Source organism: Peromyscus leucopus, chromosome 15, assembly GCF_004664715.2.
Source record: "Peromyscus leucopus breed LL Stock chromosome 15, UCI_PerLeu_2.1, whole genome shotgun sequence".
NCBI lineage: Eukaryota > Metazoa > Chordata > Mammalia > Rodentia > Cricetidae > Peromyscus > Peromyscus leucopus.
The window spans coordinates 3,283,169-3,298,190 of NC_051076.1; the positions used below are offsets into that span (position 1 = coordinate 3,283,169).

A 15,022-nucleotide genomic window follows, 5' to 3' on the forward strand; every position below is an offset into this window, starting at 1 on the left:
ATATAAATGGAAGTGTGGAAATCAGTGCTTCTATTAATAAGCCTATTCGATAACATGGAGTTGGAATGGCAAGTCCTTTCCTACAATTTGGCGATTCAATTCAGACTAACTTGTAGAAATTAGCTTCCACCCTCTTAAGGCATAGGAAAAAAATTATACATTAAGGATAATAAATACACTGGTTTTTAGACTAAATCAAAGCCATCCTATTATGGCATGTGTACCATTACCTTATTTGCTATTAAAGGGGCCTGTACAAATGACACCAAAATAATTACAGCATCACTTATGAACGGTGTACCCTTCATACCTGTGTTAATTCTAGTATGTTTTTAAATTTGACCTTGTCGAGGCCATGGCAAGACTTTCCTGAGATGATCCTGGTACAGAAGCTCGTTAAAAGAATATTAAAAAGAACACATCGTATGGCTAGACTGGTGGTTACAGTTATTATGGGAATTATTACATTGACAGCGACGGCAGCGACGGCTGGAATAGCGCTTCATAAAGAAATCCAAACACTAAATTCATTAGAGACTGACATAGACATTCAAAAGAACTTTGGACTAAACAAAATAAAATTGTTAATGAGATAGTAAATGAGTTAGCTAAACTAAGACAAGCTATTATATTGTTAGGTGATCAGTTAGAGATTTTAAAGGAACAGTTAAAATTAAAATGTGATTGGAATGTTTCTTGTTATTGTATCACACCCTTAAGATTTAATGAGAACAAATATGATTTAAAAAAGGTTAAAATACATTTGTTGGGTCACCCTAATTCTTCTCAAATTGGTTTTTGATTTACAAAAATAAATCAAAAAAACTTTTACAAAAAAGTTACTTAATACAACATTATTATGGAAAAATCTAACAGATACTATAGCCTCATTCAATCCTATGAGTCACTTTAATAGATTTCTTATCCTGACAGGTGTTGCCCTTGTTTTAGCAATGGTAACTTTATTGGCTTTAAAATGTGTTTTGGTATACTTGCGTAAGATAATAAGACAAATAGATAAAAGGAAGGCTATATTTACTGTAAGGCTACATAAGCTTTAAGATAGTTGATTTTTATTTATTTATTTATTTTTAATAAAAGGGGCTTCTGTAGTGGCATTCCTGCTGAGCTCCTGGCTTGGCTCCAGAGAGCAGCACCTAGCCCTACTCCTTCCTTTGTTTAGCCACACCTTTTGTTTCTTTTACCTTTTGTTTCTCTTATCACCCTATGTGAATCTTGTTTGAGAGTCAAGGATCAGAGAGTCCCCCAAGGATCAAAGGCCTATGCAAAACTTGGTCCAGGAATCCCAGAAAACCGAGGTACCTCAGAAATCAAGTAATTTGCACCTGGCATTTGGTCTCTGGAAGCTCCTTTTGGGTTGCTTTGAAGGTACAGAGATTAACTATCTAAACTGTAAAATGGAGTAAATAAATATGCCCTAGGCAAAGGGTTAGTGCTTCAGTTTTTCCAGGCTGGACCCCCCTGCAGCCATGATAGGCTAGATTCATTCTTAAGATGCCTCTGTGTCTTCATTCCATGGATCCCTGTGAACCCACACAATCCTTTAGCAACCACACAGCTACAAACTCTGATCTCTGTTCTCACTATTCTCCATCTCTGATCTAGTACCTCCTTCTTGTAAGGATCCTTGGGATTGTCAAACCCATCTTGATAGTCAGGATTACCTCCCCATTTCAACATTCTTGGTTTAATTTAATCAGCAAAGTCTTTCTGCCATACCACAGGTTCTGGAAACAGAATGTGGACATTTTTGTTCACATGCTCTATCTTGTAATCTTTGAATTCTTAATCCTGTTCCCTAAACTTGGCCTTCTATATTTGTTATTTCAAAAAGTACCACCATCCATCTCTAATTAGGGGGCTATTTCTTGATTCTTCCCTCCTTGTCTCCCTCCTTCTTTTTCTTCCTTTCCTCATCATCTTTATTAAGAAAGGAACTGAAATCCAGAGCAAACCCTGTTAAATCCATTTCTGGGATCTTATTAATTGTTCACCTGTCATCAAATCTCACTTGGATGATGGCAAGGACTGATCTCCCCCATTCATTACTGCAGTCTTAATGTAGGCTGAATAGCATTGACATTATATTTGTGAACAAAATCTTCTGAAAAGAAGCTGCATCTGGCTGTGAAAGAAAACTCCTGAAAGGTATCTGTGTTTGCAGAGACTGACTGGCTAATTATAATTTCAATATTGTGGAGGGATTGTAATGTTGAAGTCCAGAGGTTAATTACCTTAATTATGTTCTTTTGGACTTCTGAAATGGCCATTCTTTGCCCCCTGTGTCAGAACTAATATCTGGGACAATAGATTAAACAAAACAAACAAACAAAGCAAGCAAGCAAGCAAACAATAAGTAATCTTTTAGAATCTATTAACTTAGCAGGCAACTAGTTTCTACCAATCCAAAAGCTAATAAGGGTACAGTCAGATACCATCTTGAGCCTATGGAAAAGCACATTAATGTACCCCCTTCTCTGATGTACCCACCAATGTATTTTAAACTTGATTTAAGACTTTCTCTGTTCTGTAAAACTATGAAACTTTGTGGAACTGCTTCCACGTTGGGACATGGAATTGTGTCCATATGTGTATAAATTTTATATCTGGTTAACTTATTGCTTTAATTTTTGTTTCTGTGGCACGTTACATTTGAATTCATCACAAGGAGATAAGTTCTTAACTGTATACTACACAGGGCCTGCAACTGCTGGCTCACCCTTGATTAGGCTCCACCCTTTCGATTTCTGAAAGAAAAAAAAAAGGCGCGGGGGAGGGGTTGAGCGGTAAGGCCGGTTTATAGTCAACCCGCGTTCCCATAATGCATTGTTTTCTTTGGAGCCAAAGTACTTACAAAGAGAACATCCTGGAACTGACTTGCAAGGTTTTTTGTTCTGTGCCTGCATCCGTGAAGCGATCTCCCAGGAGAAATTCCACAGAAATCCCATGAACAAGTCGTAAACAAGACCCCGCCCAACAAGGGGAAGCTGTGGTCAAAACCTTTATTCCGGAACTCAGCGCCATTTCCCGCACCCTGGGCGGGGTTGCCTTCTCTGCTTTTCGGTTCTACAGCGCTTGAGACCCGTGTGAAGAAAATGAAGGTTTCTGGGATCTCAAAGCGTCTGGGCACTGTGGGACGCCTTGTAGCTTTCTGCCAAGGCAGAGTCCAGCTGGCGGTCCTGCTGCTGTCCTTGGCGCCATCTACTTTAGGTGAGCCACGGGGAGGCGCGGGGAGGCAAGGATGCACCCTGCAGCGAAACCCGCGGTAAATGGGCGCAGTGCAGACTCCAGCGGTGGTCTAGGGTCCCATGGGGGTGCTCAGCACTCCTTTCTTGTGGGTGAGTGCAGAGCTCTCAACCCAGATTGTACTCAGCCGGTAGGAATGCTTGGTCTCCCACCTGCTGTCTGTACTGAGTGTAGTGTAAATTGTAGTGAAAGAAAGGGGTTTGGGGGGAGGGAGGACGTTGTGTAAACCTGCGAGATGCAATTTCTAATCCTAGAATTTGGTTGTGAGGAAAGTAAATATGCCTGTGTGTTTCCTCATCTGTGAAATGCAAATACTGAGTTCTTAAGTGATGTTGCTATTTAATTGGTGTTAAGTGTCTAACCAAAGTCCTGCTGCTTAATTTATTTCTATCCCTGGGCCCTTGTTAATTCATTCATTGCTCTGAAGGCCTAGACAACCAAACCTAGTGACTGTGTACTTTATCTTCTGCCCCCAAACCTCATCTACTCACTTGAGTTCTCACTTGAAGGAAGATCCTCCCATTTCCAACCTAGGTTAGGATTTGAAGGGCAAAGAAGCCCCTGGGTGCAATGAAATATTTGCAAGTAAAAAAGACTGTAGAACTTACATATTGCACTTAGTGATGGTTAAGCACAAAATAGAGTGCTATGGAAGTTCTAAGTTCCCTTCCTTCCTCTTCAGTAAGAACTTTCTTACAGAAAGACTTCCTTGAAGTCTTTTTGCATTGTTTAGACTCAATGACATTTGAAATGACAGTCTTGTGTGTTTTTTTGCTTGTTTTTACTTTTTTTTCCCCCCCCCCTTTTTTTTGGTTTTTAGAGGCAGGGTTTCTCTGTGTAGCTTTGAGCCTTTACTGGAACTCACTTGGTAGCCCAGGCTGGCCTCGAACTCACAGAGATCTGCCTGTCACTGCCTCCCCAGTGCTGGGATTAAAAGTGAGTACCCACCACCAATGGGCTAGTCCTGTGTTTTTGCTCAACTGGAGGTTTAAGTTTTCCACTAGACCGATTACATATATTAACTGAACCTAATTTTCTGAGAGTAGAGAAAAAACAAAATTTCTGCAAAAAGTTGTGCTTAAATTTTTATCTTCCCAGGCACACATAGTAACTGGACAGATGAAGATATATGATGAAATTTTATTTTTAGAAAAGAAGTATACCAAGAACGTTGGGACTCTCCTATCAGTGCTTAGGGATCTTTGTGGCTTTGTCATCTTCTGGCTGAAATGTTGGGGCAGTTTTGCCATAGTTATAAACAGGCATTATCGTGTGCAAAGGAAACCAAGGTTATCATAGTAACCTTCAACTGTGACTCAAGCCATGGAGTGCTTTAGTCAACAGAGTTGAAATGGAGAATACCACTAGAATGCTCCAACTGGCCACAGCACTTTGTAATTTAAACAAAATATGGTGGAGAGCTTCACCTCGAAGGTATGTATACTTACAGAGAAATTGGTTCTGGATTTCTAGTCTCTGCTACTTACAACTGAGGACATCAGACCCAGCAAGTCAGTTAACAAGTATTCACATGTGTGCCTCTGAGAGCATTATCAAAATGTATGAAGCAAAAATGGGCAGACTTGTGAACAGCAATAAATAAACCCATCTTAGAGCTGGAAGCTTCAATACCCCTCCACCAGAAATAGACAGATGTATCAGGCAGAAAAACAATAAGGACACAGCAGAACTCAGCAACACCAGTATAACTGGCAAGTTTGGAATCCTCTCACAACAGTAGAATATACCTTTTTCTCAGGCTCATACAGGCCATTCGTTGAAATAAACCACATTCAAGGCAGTAAAATGGCACAGTAGTTAAGTCTTACTAATATACTATTGGAGTTGGTAGACTCTGGCATGCCCTAAGGTACTCCTGCAGGATCATTTCTGTTAATTCTGCTACATGGAGAAGACAAAGGAAGGGAGTTAGAGTCTGTTTCCTATACTTCATAATGCATCTCAGTTTCTGTATTCTCAGATGTGTAATTTATGGTTTATATTATCTAATGTTAGCCAAAATAACCTCACTCAGAAAAGCAACTTCCAACATGTCTTACACATCAGAAATACTCACTGAAGATGATTATAGTAAGAGTAATTCCAGAAAACAAGATTGCTGCATAGACTACCCCATTATCTGCCTAAGGATACACACATACCTAAGTTGTATGTAAAAGGCACTCAGAGGAAGAAATGCTGTCAGATAAAAACCAGTAACAACAACAACAATCTAGAAAATATCAAGAATACTAGTTGAGATACAGCTTTATATACACTCCTATTAACAGAATCTGTGATAATATCTTGTCACTCAGTGTTAACTAATGATATTAAATCATTATGTCTATTAAAATATTTAAAATTCTTATTCTAAGCCAGGTGATGGTGACACACACAATCTCAGTCCTCAAAGGCTGAGATAGGCGGATCTCTCTGAGTTCAAGCCTCCCTGGTCTGCAGAGGGAGTTCCAGGACAGCCAGGGCTACACGGAGAAACCTCTTGAAAAAAAAAACAAGATAACAGTAGTAATAAAATAATAGTAAAAATAATAATAAATAAAATAAAATCTTACTCCATTTGTATGGTATCCTTTTAAATGTTTATGCATACCACATTTCAAAGTTTATTTTTTTTAAATTTTGAGCTCTTTATTTTTACTGATAAAATTGCTTAAGCAAAATCTTCAAAGAATCTCTTCACTGAAGAGCAAAGTATGTAGACCAGAGTGTAACTCAGGTTGACAGCTCATCCTCTCCAGCACAGTCATGGAAGTGGTCATGAGTTCACAATTATGATGACTTATGAGTCAGCCAATGACTTAAATAGACGATTTGAAAGAAGGTTATGTCATTCAGGGCAAAAAAATACAATAAGATAACAATATACATACATGAGAACCGTTAAAATTAAGAAGGCTCACCATATCAATTGTTAGCAATAAGTAAAGTAGCTAAATTTGTTATGTGCTGTTTACTGGCAGGTAAGACACTACTCTTGGAAAGTGGCTCAGCATTCTATCAAACAATTCCTATCATGTGACTTGGTGTTTTACTCCTTGGTTTTTCCTTAAGAGAAATAGAAAATTGTGCCCAACAGACATCTTCATTAGTTTTTATAGCTGAGTGGTTTTTGTTTTGTTTGTTGTTTTTAGATTTTATTTATTTTTATTTTACCTATATTAGAGTGTATTGGTGTTTGCCTGAATGTATGTCTGTGTACCATGTGCATTCAGTGCCTATAGAGGCCAGAAGAAAACATTGGATTTCCTGAGACTGGAGTCACAGAAGAATGTGAGCTGCCATGTGGGTGCTGGAAATTGAACCTGGGTCTTCTGGAAAACCAGAAAGAGCTCTTAACTGCTGAACTATCTCTCCAGCTCCTTCAGCACTGCATTATTGGTTATAGGCAATAAGTGGAAACAACTAAAATGTCCTTCAGTTAAATTTTGACATATTATTTATCTAACTGAATATTTACCAGCCATGAAATACATGTAACCAAGGTGAATCTCAAAGTAATTACACTTTGTAAAGCTAGACCAATGAGAAAACAAAGACTGACATTTGTATGATAATTACATGACATTCTAAGTTAAGTCTTTGTCGTTAGAAAAAGCAGGTTGGAAATACTCAGAGGAAGCAAACAGATGGATTATAAGGACAAAGGAACTTGGAGTATGAGGGAAATGCTTGTCTTTATTTCAGTGAGAGTTTCATCATGCATACATATATATCAAGTAATAAATTCATGTACTTTAAATGCTCATCAACTCTGTGCATTATATCTTAATAGATGCATAAAAATAACTTGAATGATGAAAGTTTTGACTTTATGAAGTGCCTGTTAACGTACCTATCATAGAAATAGCCATAATTTGAGGGATTGGTAACAGGAGGCAAAGGAAACGAGATGACCTTTCTCTGTTGAAGGTTCATATGTACCCTTTCATTTGGTCTTTTTTACAAATTAATAGTTATTATTACATACCGTATTTGTATGTTCAACTTCAATAAGTGTAGATAATTAAAAGAAAGAAACATCTCTCTAAGAATAGTTCCAGTAAATTTCTGTATTGCTTTAGAACTCTTTCCAGCCTCTCCCTGGAAGCTTTGCTATAATGATCAGCTTCTCTTGCCTTTTTATTTGTTTGTTTTTTTTTTAACTGTATGCTACACTTGGGATTGATTCCCTTGCCTGAGATTAATGGAGGAGACAATTATCAGCATTGCATTCATCTTACATGTCAGCTAGAGAAAAGGTGAAAACATAATATTTGAAATCACAGAAACTTTCACTCAGTGGTTTTATTGTTGTTATCACAGAGGTTTTCACGGGAATTATTTTTTTCACTTAGTAGGTTTTTTTATTTGTTTTTCCTCTTATATAGTAGTTCTCAAAGTGATATTAACTTTGAAACTTAAAAATATATGGACTCTAACCAAGACTCTGCAAATGAGGGCTTTTTGGGACGTAGTCTGTTTGGACTCTTGATGGTACTTATTTTGCAGTATATCATTTATTTGCTCATGGCAGCAAAATACATCTACTGCTTGTAATTGGGTGCTAAGCTCTGGGCCAGGTATTTATTTAGAGGAACAAAAGATATTTGGTCTCTTACCTACACATTGTCTCTGATAGCTATTGAAAGAAATCCTATCAAAATCATGCATATTTAAATATCACAAATTATAATAATATTATTGATATAATAGTAAAAAGGATAATGGGTAAAGTAAGAACAGGTGGTTTAATTTTCATATTCTCAGGAGGTCAGGCAAGTGGTATGTAAGCTGAGATGTGGAGGAAGAGTGAAAACTAGAGAGAAATAAAATGATCTCACCTAGGATGTGTTTAGAGATAGAGAGTGAATGCATGTCTGGAAGAAACAGAGATGTAGGAAGCTGGAGCCTTGTAGCAAGTCAAATTGAAGATGATGAAACACACATGTGAAAACACAGAACAGAACACCTATCGTTCAGTGGAGTGTGTGGGGACAGCCAAAGCCATTCTAATATAGGAGACAAATTAGGAACATGAGCTTTTTTGAAGTGAATCCTCTACTTTAATACGAAATCCAGAGTTGGTCCCCATTCTAATAACTATTGTCAATAGGAAAAAAAAATCAGCCTTAGGAATTCTTACATCTGTTGATTTATGCTTAGGAACCATGATAAGAATTTATGAGATGTAAACAATAAATCCCAGGCTGAATGTGGGATGTGTCATTCAGAAGATCTCTGAAATCATCAGTTGCAAAGGTGTTCCAGGGCTTTCCTGACAAAATAGGCTCATTTCCTACAAATTCTGACAGAAAAAAAACTCTTGGAAATAATTACATATGCCCACTTTAGCCGCATACTGTAAAGTGATACTATTTTCTCTTTTATATGACTAACACAACTTACCAGCACCCCTCTGTGTGTGTGATACTAGTAAATGTTTTACATACATTTCCTTTGATACTCCTAGGAAGCCTACTAAGTAAACAATGTCATCTTCTTCAAGAAGATGAAGCAGAGACTCTGACATACTAAGCAGTTTGCCCAAGACATCAAAGCAGGAATGGAAGGACATTAGGTCCCAAAGTCTGGTCTCTCTGAATCTCTTATTTTCAATACTATGTCTTTCCAGTTTCATCTTGATACTGAAACAAATTCCCTGAACTTTATGGTCTTAAACAAAAGAAATGTGTTCTCTTATAGTTAATTCTGGATTCCCAAGTCTGGATCGCTATGTTGCTCTGTAGGCCAAAGAGGAAAATGAGTTTCCTTACTCTTTCCAGCTTCCAGATGCTGCCTACATCTCATGGCTCATGGCTATTTGCTGTACTTCAAAGCCAGCAGCTTTGCATTTTCAAATATCCTTCCATCTCTTGCAAACCTCTTACCAAAGGACTACTGTAAATACATTTAGTGTTTATCCAGAAAATCCAGGGTAATCGGCAGATCTTAAAAGGTTTAGTAATACATACAAAGCCACTTTTTTTTTTTATGTATGTATCATAAAATGCCATGTTCACATTCTCTAGGGATTAGAACATGGGTATCTTTGGGAAGTAGTTACTTAGTGTATTACTTTTCTAGCCACTAGGACAAAATAACTAATGTAAATACTTTAAAGGAGAATAAACTTATTATGTTTTCAGAGTGTTCAGTCCATGCTGGTTGTGAAGACATGGCAAATGGAGCCCCTCCATCTGCAGCAGTGGGAGACTATAGCAGGTGGCTTCTTGCTTGGTAGCAGAACAGGAAACAGAGAGCACTGGCCTGACCCCAAAGTGGATATATCATTGAAAGTCATGCCCTTACTGTCCCACACTTCCAGATTGGTCCCATGCCCCAAAGATTCTACCACCTCCCAAAACAGCCCCAACCACTGCAATCCAAGAGTGACAGTGATGGACATTTACATCCAAACCATAGATAGCAGTTCAGCCACATGAGGGAGTCGATTGCCTTTAGCATCCAGCCTAGTAGCAAGTAACTGACATTCAGCAAACATCATACATTATCAGTACTGGAGATGATTAGCAGTGGTTTAAAATATACATTGTATTTTAATGTTTGATAGTAATAGAACAAAGGTTGGAAGTAGATGGAGTCAGCATTTCTGTGATTCTTGTTGGGGAAATTATATTGTTAGTAGATGTTTATATATTGAGATCACGTTATTTTTGAAAGAAAAACAAAAGTAAAATAAAAGTAAGTAAGAATAACAAATGTAATCTAATCAAAACAAAATGAAAGAACAGAAACACAAAAGACAGAAACAGTAAGATGGTAGATTTAACCTTAATTTTATTAAATATTAATAGTCAGTTCCTATTTAAAGAAGTTGTCATGTGACCAAATGTCTGAAATTATGGGCTAAGGGAGCATTGGAGCCATGGCAGACTCACAGGAATACTTTGAAAGTGTTGTTTGCTTTCTGTTGCTGTTATAAACACAGTAACCAAACTCACTATGGGAGAAAAATAGGTTTATTTGGTTCACAGATTATAGTTCATCACTGAGGGAAGGATGCCAAGGCCGAAACTCAGGGATCTCAAGGGATTGGAAGCAGACATCACAAAGGAATGCTACTTATTAGCTTGTTCCCCTACAACACAGGTTCACCTGCCCGGGAACGGCATCACACAGTGAGCTGGGCCCTCCTAAGTCAATCATTAATTAAGAAAATGACCCCACAGACATGTACACAGGCCAGTCTTGTAGAGGCAGTTTCTCAACTGAGGTTCCTTTTTCTCAGGTAATTCTAGTTTGTGTCAAGTTGAGAAAGATTCACCAGCATGGGAAGATTTTAAAATTACAATGAAAACAACAATTCTTGATTTCTTTCAGTTACTGTATGCACTACAAGAACTAGTTCAGAGTAGCTTCTGGCTCCAGAGATGGATCATAGTAGGCCAGAGTTTTGTAAACTTGGATTTTAACAGTTGCTATGGAAAGGGTACCACATGAAAATTAATTTGGAGCAGAAAATGAAATGGGTGGTTTCAGTTTGATTCCAGGTTTTGAGACGTTACATAAGTTACATAAGGCCTCAAAACTCTTTGCATAATTGTGATATGAACCTATCTTATTTGAACATATTTAATAAACGGAACTGTTATATATTCTTTTAGACTGTCATTAAAAATTGCTGAGATTCTAAAGACATTGTAGCCTAAGTTTGAAAAGTCTGTCATAATGACTCAACAGTAAAACAGTAATACAAAGTGTGGTGGTATTTTGTTCCCCAAAATATTGTGCACCCTAAGAAACTTACCTGGGTTCAGAGACAGAACAGCCACTAGATACAAAGGCTAAAAAATGATGGCACTCACACCTCTAATCCTAGCACTCCAGATGTAGAAATCCCTGGATCTCTGTGAGTTCAAGGCCACATTTTAAAGAGCCAGGCATGGTGATGCAGGCCTTTAATCCCAGAAAGCAAGCCTTTAATCCAAGGGAGTGGTGGTAGAAAGCAGAAAGGTATATAAGGCGTGAGGACCAGAAACTAGAAACATTTATCTGGTTAAGCATTTGGCTGGTTAAGCTTTTAGGTTTTGAGCAGCACAGTTCAGCTGAGACTCATTCTGGATGAGGACTCAGAGGCCTCCAGTCTGAGAAAACAAATCAGCTGAGAAGTGGCCAGGTGAGGTTAGCTGTGGCTTGTTTTGCTTCTCTGACCTTCCAGCATTCATCCCAATAACTGGCCCCAGGTTTGATTTTATTAATAAGAACTTTTAAGACTCCTGCTACAACAAACAAAAGGAATAAGACACATATTTCAAGACAGGGCAGGTGAATATAAAAGGATGAAAAATACCATGTCAAAACAAACCAATGTAAAGCTTGTTAAATGGCATTATGATACTATTGTCTTTTAATAAATACGTGTTTATATTTAAAATTATTGATACAGGGTAGGAAAGATAACAGTTAAAGTACTTGTACAAGGATGAGAACTCATGTTCAGATCCCCAGAAACTCATGTTGATGCTGGTTGAGTGTGGCAGCCTCTGAAGGTATACAAAAGGGATCAACAGAGTAATTGGCCAGCAAGACTAGCCAAATCGGCAAGGTCTGGGTTTCACTGAAAGACACTGCTTCAATGAGAAAATTGGAAGAGTTGATAGAGGATGATTTTCAGCGTCTTCTCAGGCTTCATTCCAAGTGTGTGCACGCAGGCGCACACGTATATGACCATGCAACCACACAATGCAAAATCATGAATATTTGTATTCAGACCAAATACAGACACATTACCCACACACACACACAACATCAAATTAGAGATATTTTATTATGATAAAGGTTAATCTCTCATGAAATATATGTTTAAATTTGCATGTTCTAATCATACAGTATAAAAAGGTAGGCAAAATGAAAAAAAATCAAGTATATAATCAAATAGAATATTTGAACATGACTTTTTAGCATCTGACAGAACAAGCAGACCCACCAAAATGAGGAAATATATAAAATAATTTTAAACTAGCATACATACCAAAGCTGGCCATATGCAAAATAAGATGCAATCAGTTTAAAAAATAGGTAGAAGTACATTGCTCAAATTTTTTGTATGCCTTAATCCACCCCTTGTACTTGAGTTAATTAACTGAGAGTCTGAAAAGGAAAAGAAGTCATAACAAAAATGTAATATTTCTGAAGTTAAATTAAGGTGATTTTTTTTTCAGCAGATAATTATTGATTACTTATTATTTGACCCTAACTGGTAATTAAGTTAATTCTGCTAAGCCTTATGGGAAGATAACTGAATCTAGAAGTGAAATAAAAACATGTATTAGAAAATACATTCACAAAATGAAATACAGTTTCAGTTTTTGAATAAATAATGAATAAATCTGAAAATTGTTCTTAAAGCAGAGACTTTAATCATAGATGCTAAGTAAAGTTATTTTAAAACCTTATTATAAAAATAAGCATTAAAGAAATCATTCCTTTTATTACTATTATTATTTTCCTTCTTTGATCACATCTATGAAGTATATTGGAGAGAAAGAAAAGGTGCACTAGAAGTTCTTCCATTAAAAGTAATGTTGCTATGGTCTCATTCTTCAGGCCAGTGCACAGACCCACCATGGTTTTCGTTTGCCAGCCGTCTAAATAAAACTGATGAATCCAGTTTTCCCATTGGAACATCTTTGATGTATAAATGCCGCCCAGGATATTTCAAGAGGCAGTTCTCCATCACCTGCCAACAAAACTCAGACTGGACAAGTGTTGAAGATATATGTATACGTGAGTAACTGCAGAGGAAGCTGACAAACCGTAGATACTTTGTGACAAATAGTAGGGTCTGCTTCAGTTTGTCTGGATTTTAAAATTATGCTACATGCCATTAATAATGTTATCTAAGGTGTATGGTACATTGGATCATTCTTGTAGGTCATATCTTTTTACTCTGTGCTTCTGTCTTCTCAATTGTTAATAAATTTAATAATAATGACCATCACAGGGCATGATTGAGGGAAAATATCCTCAGGATATTTCACTTAGTGTGTCCAACTTTGAACAAGTGTCACTAAGTAATTAGTGATTCTGAAGCAAAGAAAAGTGTATTTAAAACTAAGAGATAAAAAAATCCTAGACTCTGAGGTCTGTGAATTGGAACACTCAGAAGAATGCTTTGGGAATAAATGAAGTAAACATGTTTTGGGGAGTCACCATGTGAAAATAGGAAGGAACTTGGATAGGAGTTCGTTTGGAAAGTAGGGTCTGATTAAGTTTCCTCAAAGTGGCAAAAAATCTGTGAAATATTACAATTATGTATGCTCTTTAGAGTAAGTTACAGTCAGGTTAGAACCTCATAAACTAAGGAAAGTTTAGTTTGCTTTACTTGGTTCCAAAATTCTGTTTCTATCTCACAGGTAAACCATGTGAAACTCCTAAAGATCCTGAGAATGGCATAGTACATGTACACACAGACATTCGGTTTGGATCCAGTATTAATTATACTTGTAATCCAGGGTGAGTTGACAACAACATCTCTTCATTCAAGACTTCTGGAACAGTAGTACTACCTTCTCAGCAGGTCTCAGGAAAGACATCTAATCTGTTACTTCCTAATTTGGTTTTTGGTTGTGTTTTGATTTGTTTTGTGCTAGAGGTTGTACTCAAGTCTTTAAACATGCTAGGTAAGTGCTCTACAATGAGTCCACACCATCAGAATGTTGCCTAGCCTTACAAGGCTTAAGTGTAAGTGCTTAATTCTTGATTGAAATGTACAAAAATATTACATGACTAGGTGGAAAAGATATGTTATCCCTGATGAATAATCAAGACAACACATGTTAGCAGCTTTCCATTATTATAACAAAATAATTGAGCTAATTAAAAGGAAGAAAGGTATGTTTTACTTCATAGTTAAAGAAGTCTCAGTTCATGTTCACTTGACTCTCTTGCGTTGGTCTATGGTGGCATGGTCCATTACAGCAGGAACATGGAAAATATGGTAAACCATTCACCTCATGGTTGACATGAAGAAAAGAAAGGAAAAAGAGGATAAGATCTCAATATCTTCTCCAAAGGCATACAGCTGGTGAGCTAACTTTGCCCTTAAGGCCCACCTCTTAAAGATTCCACCACATCCCAATAAGATTTTAGCCTGGAAGACTAAGCCTTTTATCTAGGAGCCTTCTGGGGATGTTCCTAACTATGGCAACATAAATAGAAAGTGAGGCACCCACTGGGTGAGATGGTACAGTCTTAGCACACAGACTTCTGAAATCCAGCATAAATGTTGCTAGAAGAGAAGCCTAGAGAGCTCTGAGTAAGAACAGGTCTTAAATTCACAGCTTTTATTAGTTTGCTAAGGTTGCTAGATGACTACCAGTGTGTTTTTAAATGAGAGAAATTGTTGGAGTTCGTTCTGAGTCTGGAAGTCCAAAATAAGGTGTTGGCAGGATGCTGCTCCCTCTGATGTCTTTAGAGGAGGGAACTTCCTTACCTCTTTCAGCTTCTGGAAGCTCTAGGCCTTCCTAGGTTTGTAGAGCACAACTTTAATTTCTGTCTATCTATATCACTGCTTATTCTCTGTGTCTGTGTTTATTTGTTGTTCTGTGTGTATTTATATTCAATGTTCTCTCTTTTTTATAGTGATGCCAGTTATTTGGATTAAGATCCATTCTAAAGACCCTAAATTTAACTTGATTATATTTGCAAAGGTCCTGTTTGCAAATACTGTCAAATTGACAGGAATATGAGTTTACAGGATCAGAATATCACTTAGGGAACACAATTTCAC

The 15,022-nt window shown here is 37.3% G+C and overlaps 1 protein-coding gene across 5 annotated transcripts in view; it reads left to right on the top strand.

Annotated features, from left to right (window-relative positions):
* The first annotated feature begins 2,808 nt into the window (after positions 1–2,808).
* Positions 2,809–15,022, top strand: part of Cr1l (complement C3b/C4b receptor 1 like) — a 66,383-nt gene continuing 54,169 nt past the window's right edge. Inside the window, exons 1-3 of one of the 5 annotated variants that reach the window (XM_037211106.1) lie at positions 2,809–3,231; positions 12,838–13,017; positions 13,647–13,746. In XM_037211106.1, coding sequence (XP_037067001.1) covers positions 3,117–3,231; positions 12,838–13,017; positions 13,647–13,746 — 395 coding nt within the window. In that variant the 5' untranslated portion in view covers positions 2,809–3,116. The remainder of the gene's footprint in view (positions 3,232–12,837; positions 13,018–13,646; positions 13,747–15,022) is intronic. The other 4 variants (XM_037211107.1, XM_037211105.1, XM_028862148.2 and 1 more) reach the window with 4 other exon arrangements.